At 50.6% G+C, this 7,057-nt stretch overlaps 3 protein-coding genes across 3 annotated transcripts; all 3 read right to left on the minus strand.

Annotated features, from left to right (window-relative positions):
- Positions 1-272: 272 nt before the first annotated feature.
- DQ04_08751000 (hypothetical protein) lies at positions 273-1,862 on the minus strand (the record flags this gene model as incomplete). Its single annotated transcript, XM_009315678.1, has 1 exon — positions 273-1,862. One exon carries the CDS (start codon positions 1,860-1,862, stop codon positions 273-275), a length of 1,590 nt encoding a protein of 529 aa, XP_009313953.1.
- A 1,211-nt stretch (positions 1,863-3,073) lies between these two features.
- DQ04_08751010 (hypothetical protein) lies at positions 3,074-3,481 on the minus strand (the record flags this gene model as incomplete). Its single annotated transcript, XM_009315679.1, has 1 exon — positions 3,074-3,481. One exon carries the CDS (start codon positions 3,479-3,481, stop codon positions 3,074-3,076), a length of 408 nt encoding a protein of 135 aa, XP_009313954.1.
- Positions 3,482-4,327: 846 nt separating this feature from the next.
- DQ04_08751020 (hypothetical protein) lies at positions 4,328-6,427 on the minus strand (the record flags this gene model as incomplete). Its single annotated transcript, XM_009315680.1, has 1 exon — positions 4,328-6,427. One exon carries the CDS (start codon positions 6,425-6,427, stop codon positions 4,328-4,330), a length of 2,100 nt encoding a protein of 699 aa, XP_009313955.1.
- Between the last annotated feature and the right edge of the window lie 630 nt (positions 6,428-7,057).

The raw sequence follows: 7,057 nt of genomic DNA on the forward strand, positions 1-7,057 counted from the left end.
TATAGGTACTCCTCCGTGGCACTGGAGGCGGTAGTGGTTAACCGCTTGTGCCTTTGAGAGCCACAACGTACTTTGGGCATGAATGCTCACCTGATGTTTGTGAAGCGTCTGTTGAACTTCTGTGGATTTTATGCGGCGTCTTGTCAACGCCCACTGCATTCATTCTTGGAAGTGCAAAGAAAAACAAGACACGTCATCCCTGCATGGGAAACAAGTATGACAGCTGTCGAACAAAGGGCATTGGGAGGGGGGAGCCTGTGGAGGGTAAGTCTTCACGGACCAACGGTAAGTAGTTTCAAAAGGGACTCTTCTCGTTTGTTGTACGACCGCAAGATAACGTCGATGTTACCTTGAAGGTCAGGCCGCCGCATTAAAACAAGTGCCGAAGCCCTGCTTCGCAAGAGCTTGCTGTACGGGCTTCCGTGTTCCGTCCACTGTGGGTTACGCAGACGCAGGCGCGGGCAGACACTAGACAGCTCGGACAGACGACATGTAGTGGTGTCCGTAGACGGTAACCACTCCGGCTTCTCGCGCTGGCTAAGGCAAACCAATGAAGAGTAGTAATATTGGCAGTGCGGAGCGTCGCAGTTACCAGGCAGCACGACCTCGAGCCACGTGTGGGGCGAGCGCGTTGTGATGCCAAGAGACTTGAGTGTGACCGACTCCAAGTACTCCACCTCACGTCCCTCGTGCAAAGAGCAGATGACGGGTGTGGCGGGCGCCAGGTGCGGAAAACGCGCCAGCAAGTATCCGTGCACCGCTTCATGCATAGGGCTGCGGTGTAACTTGTATTTTAAAGACAATGCATTGTACACGTCGCCAAGGTTGCCAAACCGCGACAGCATATCCTTCGCAGTAACCGTTTCTTGTCCTACTGCATGAAAAAAGTGTTGGAGCAAACCTTCATGAAGGGCGAGCTCCTCCGCAGAGACCGCAGGCGGCACAGAGAGTTGAACCATACCACCCGCATGCCTTGGAACGGTTGCACTGTTGAGCAGAGAAGCGGCCTTGTGTGGCACAGGTACCAGTGAGTGTACAGATTCCTCTATTCTTTCTTGAAGATTTACAATCGCACTGACACTCTCTTGCACGTTGGTAGATACTTTCCTACGCACATCCATCAGTTCATCCGATAGTTTCTCATTGAGACGATGAATCGACTCTACAGTTGTCGTCACCTGCTCGTTCTCAGTAATATGTTGCTGCAGAACACCCATGGCCCGTTCAATGGCGCGTTGTTGTTCCACTTGTCGCGTTATCGCCTCCTGCACCTCTGCGAGGCGCTTCTCTTCAAACTGTGCCTGTTCCTTCATGAAGTCCACCCTATTTTTTTCCCATGATGATGCTGTCGCCTTCCGCACTTCCTCTCCCACCTCGCGCACCAGCAAATGCATCTGATCACTCAAGAGAACCGTCGCCTCACGTGGTGTCTCCGACGGAACTGCCTCCTCACTCACGACCGAGTCACGCCCCCGCATTGGGCCCAAGGCAGCGCCCGCATTTGAAGACAAACCGGTTGACGCGGCGGGTGGGGAGGCAGCTGACGCTTTTCCTGCATCTGTTGGTGCCGTGGCCATCACCGCCTTCCTTGCGCCGCCACGCACCGGCCGCTTCTTGCGGACGATGAGGAAACTGCCGTTGGTGATGCCGAGGTCACGTAGGGGCTGTTCTGTTGGGAGAGGCGCATTGCAAATCTTCTTGTCACGGACGGCGTGGAATACAACAGCGGACAACACAATAGGCTCACCGACTGCCGCAGACAACGCGTCAAGCTCGCTTGCTATGTTTCCATCCTCTCGGACCTGCGCCAACTTCGCCGTACGCGGACCGGAGCTCAACTCGAACACGTTTACACCAATCATCGGAGCATCTAGCACACGCAACGCGAAGCAGAAGGAAGTGGCGAATGGCAAGGAGTTGCTCTTCCAACCTCGAAAAACGGGTGAAGTGTGTACCCAAACGCAAAATATGTTAAACATAAGCGATCGTTATTTTTTTCTTAAGCGTTGAAACTGCACGGAAAAATTAGGCTCTTCTTAGTGGCCCGTATCTACATTTCATGGAGTGTCAATGGGCGTGTTATTTTGAAAGGAATAGAGCCCTTAAGACCTCCCCCTCCGTCTCCCTTTCTGCTCGCCCTGGGCCCACAGAAAAACAACGTGGACGTCTATGGAAAAAAACACACAAATATATAAATAAATATATATATATATATATATATTTAGAGAAGGAGAGAAAGAAATACGTATATTCTGCCCCTATAGAGAGGCACATTAGCCGATAACGATGAAGAGATGGAGGCAGCTACGACGACACAGGCATCCACGGCACGCATTTTTGTTGTTGAGTTGTGCACCTAATTCGCAATGGCCTGTCTCTACAGCAGCCCTATCTGTTCGGTCAGTTTGCTTCCTACGGTTATTCATCACAAGATATCCATACGGCCGTATTTGTGTGTTTGGGCTTTTGGAGGCATGCCCACATGCATACGCCTCTTTTTTGTTTGATTGAATGTCCCTGACAGGGCTGTGAGTCCGCGATTTAGGAGTTGGGTACGAAGAAGGAGCCAATGGTAGCCAAACGGTGTCTCTTCCGACCTCCTGTGCGGCCACTAGAACCGCTACGTCACCCATGGGCCTAGAAGTGCCTCCCCCATGTATCTGTCAGCCCACGTCTTCCTCTTCTCAAATGTCGCCGCGTACGAATGCAAGGGGCGGCCCCAATGATCCGCAAGGTAGCGATTCCTTTCGCAGGCATCTCCCCCAACGGTACACACTCAAATAACAGAAGAAACGCCAAAGCCAACGGCGGACCTCAGGTGTCGCGGTTCCAGACGCTATTCTTTTATTTTTTTTTCTGGCCAGAGGCGACAGCATTTATGACACCAAGGAAAAGAACGTATTTATTCGCCGTCGTATCCGTATCTTCTTGTGGACTTGTCGTACCACAGCGTGGACGGAGAGCACTGTGCCCCTCGGCGCAGGGCCAGCTGTATCTGTAACCAATACCGAGGCCGTGTTCGTGCGCGCTAGTCGTGTAGTGTTCGCCAAATGGTTCGCAGTCGCTTTTAGGTTCAGCGGCATACCAGCAGGTAATACCAGGAAGCCACAGACTCCAGAATGCAGATGTATACAGCACACTGCCACTTTCTCAACGCCGCATTGATATAGTCACCAGATGTTACAGCCTCAACAAAAATGTGCCAAGCATATGAAGTCCCTCCACAGTTTTTACGTAGGCTACAATAATGGCACCTCCCTTTCCTTGGGAAAGGGACTCGTGGACAACAGAAAACTGCCGTGGAAATTGTATCAAGCTTTTCATATGCAAAAGAACTCAAGTACCTCACCAGAGGTAAGAGCCTAGCTGTCATAGAAGAAGCCGTCTTCTGATAAAGGGGGGAATCACCACTTCGGCCATAACGTGTAGCACATATCGTGAACGAAAAGCGTTCACAGAATAGTTTCTTGAATGGCTTCATATCTTCTGTCGTCGGCCCAAGTGACCTGGGCAGAATTTCCGAGGCCAATAGGAGCTCATTTTGCGACAATTACTGCGTCCGCTTCCCGAAAGATGCATCGCCCCCACCAAGCGCCGCGTCGCACGCCCCGTTAACTGTAAGAAGCCATATCACGCCATCTATGTTGAGGGAGGCATGACAAAACGCCTCCGAGACATCTCCGTAAGGCTGCACAGCAACTCAGTGTGCGTACGTGTTCTCCATAAGCCAAGTGGGTTGAGAGGAGGCCTGCAGACCCTTTTCCTTCTCGCTCATTCAAATGAATGGTCAACGATGCGCAGAAATGCTTCCCTCTAATGGATTCGTTCCTCTGCCTTCTCCAGGATGTGGTTTCATAATAGAAGCACTGACACCCTGTAGAGAAACCCCGCAGAAAAACGCCTGCATACAGGTGGAGAAAAAACGAAAAGAAGGGAGTCAAGTCAACCGAATTTGGCATTCCTCAATAATAGCACGAAGACCTTTCCGACCAAAGGATGCGAAGACTATAAGCACATGACCCTTCGCTTTTTGTAGATTATGCACCTTCAGTACGTGCAGTGTTGTCGTCTCCTCTGCATGTCCAGAAGAAATCAGAGAGCAACAGAAAAGCAATGTGTCTGCCCGCGCAACATTGTCATGCGAGAGAATCCAAACCAAACCAAAAGATGCAAATTTGATGCATGGAAGCCTTGACCATGTTATACAAGCCAGCGCGTCGTCCAAGCAAAGGCAATATGTGAGTTTTCTGGCGTAGCCAACTCACCTGCGGAGAAGGGGTGCGACTACGCCAGAGGTCACAAAAACACAGGGCCAGAGTGCCTCGCCTCAGGAGTAGCAAATGACATTTGTTAGAATGAGGAAAAGCATAAATGAAACACCGCCGTTGAATTTATGTGTAGCTGCTTTTCTGTTGCGCCATGGCGACTGTACCTTTCCCAACTGACTCAGTTGATGCAGACCATCCCAACTACCCTCCGGCCGTGAGAGCGTCGGCGTCACGGTATCTAGTCGAATGAATCCAATCTTTTGTAAACGCTCATACGCAACGCGATCCCATAGAAGCTCTCGTTGGTATGTCATCCCATAACGGGAGTAGTGCACTGTCGGTGGGGATATCCAGATGGCCCACTCCATGTAAGGGGTCGACATGGGTTTTGTGGAATTCATAATGGAGCGGCTGCGACGGTTCTGTTCCCACATGTATCGCTGCCATTCGGAGTCCCCCACAGAAGCTTCAGCTGCCGGCGCTCCAAACGGCGGCATCGTTGTGTAAGGGCCCCGCAGGACAGTAACATTCTGCTTGCGCCATTCATGCACAAACGTGTCGAGAAGCATAGTCCACTGCGACATGGTCGCTTTGCCTATCATGTGCTGTATACCGAGATTAGTGGCAAACACACCAAGGGGTCTGTTATTTGTGACACTCTCAAGCATCGCCCGCACCACTGACGAAATGTATTCAGGGGACGCGTACTTTCCTTCTGGTGCTATGTTGGCAAAAGCACACACTAATTGTGATCCTTTCGGAGAAAACCGCATCGCATCGCAGTTTGATTTGTACTCGCGCATGACACTGTCGCCGAGAAAGAGCACATATGCCGTCGTCAACCGAAGCGGGTGCGTTCTAAGACACCCTGTCGAAGGTCCGCCGGAGTTCATTTGAAAAATGCGCAGACGACAAGTACTAGGAACCCACACAAGGTGATTATTGTGGCCACAAGAGTCTGTCAGTGAAATTGGATTTCCGTAGCAGTAGCGGTCACCTGTAATGCAGTTTGCCGCCAGCGGGTGTGGAGAGCCCTCTGGTGTGTCCGGCTCGGCACCATCGATAAAGCGCACCCACTGACCGCCCTCGCTAGAGTTGTAATTGGTAGAGAAGTTACAAAAAGGGGGTATAGTGGTCGCTGGAACGTCGACGGCGGGCAAAACGCGCACGCGTAGTGGACTACCGTATACATTACGCTGTATGTCACAAACCTCTCCGTACAGAAATGATTTACGGCCGTTCACGGTGGCCCTTGTGCCAACCAGACCCAACGTCTTTGGAGCTTCCGGGACGCTACTTGTTCCATTGACATGTACCATTTTCACCTCAAGAGCATATTCCCCAGGGTCATGAACACGGAAACGAATGACACTCGCCACGCGCCTACCGCCACGCCACAAACCGTCGCCAGGCAACGCCTCAGCATGCAGCACACGGTGGTCACTTAGCAACCGAGCCATAAAAAGAATATCAACAGCACAAGGGTCCTTTCTATCTTCAACATCAGCCAATTCCACGCACTGACCACACTGTTCAATAATAACGTCATCACTCCACGTCCCTGCTTTTACAGTCATGGTGTTGTGTTTTAGTGTGGAAGAAGTTGAAGAAGCCGACTCCACACGAAGAACGAACACGTAGGGGTGACGTCCATCCATTAGGTACGACAAAAGGTAGCGTCCACATAGAGGATACGGATTATAGAAGAATCCGGGAACGCTAAACAATGGTCCTTCGGTGAAGTTGATGCGTTCGGAAACTCGGTTGTATTCCAGATGGTGTCGCATTAGGAGGCCTGGGCACTTCATCAGTTGGTAATGGCGAGGAGGCAACATCATAGAAAGGCTGTCCCACTTCCTGGTGTTCGCATAAAATCTGGGAATGACTGAAACAGTTGCTGGGAGATATGTTGTGTAGTTAAAGTCATCATCACCAAAAGTTGCTTGCGTCTCTATTGTTCCTGACGACACAATAGGTGCTGATGGCGGCAGTGGTGTATTTGGTAGCTTTTCCGGTTCTTGTTGAGATAGATTTTGCTGCTCTCTCTTGGGGTCGATGTCCTTGTCTGGATCCACCGGTTGCCAAAACATCAGATTCAACACCACAACAACGATAAACAGTAAAGCGCCTAAGCGCTTACGGGAGACTCTTTTTGCCATCCTAATCTACGATTAAACTGGAAAGCAGCCCGCATGAGGAGACAAAGTGTGGATAGGATAATGTGGTCATTATGGTGTCAAAAGCAAATATGGTTTCCATCATCCTGAGCAAGTCCCACCAAACCGTAAATGTTGATATCAGCTATCAAAGATAAAGCCAAGAATCACATCTTATAGTATTCAGATCCCTAGACTACACTCTTCACCTCGAGAATCTAACACAAAAAGTAAATAGCATCATTGCGTTGTACCTGCGCTTCACTAAACTGGTGTAAATATCAAAGTATGTGCAAAGCACTAACTCAGCAACGTCCAACGTAAATGTTTCCAACAATATGTAACCCCCGGTGATGCCGGCCACCTCATCGTGGTACCAGGGTCCAGCACACTGTAGTGCCTTGGGAAGCCAAGCGCCAGCAAAGGTTCGCTACTCGGAGAACCTTGTGGCGCAAAGCCCACAGCATCACGCAGTGCCAAAATCAGCCACGCCTTCCTAGGACACAGTATTATCCTTTTCAATCTTGGGGTACATGTTGCCGCGCCATCAGCAGTGTCATCCGCACCAAGTTACTGCTTAGTGGAAATGTGGAAGAGAATCCCGGCCCTACATTGAGGGGCATGCAATGGAAC

The sequence above is a fragment of the Trypanosoma grayi genome (assembly GCF_000691245.1).
Source record: "Trypanosoma grayi strain ANR4 Tgr_875_V1, whole genome shotgun sequence".
Lineage (NCBI taxonomy): Eukaryota > Euglenozoa > Kinetoplastea > Trypanosomatida > Trypanosomatidae > Trypanosoma > Trypanosoma grayi.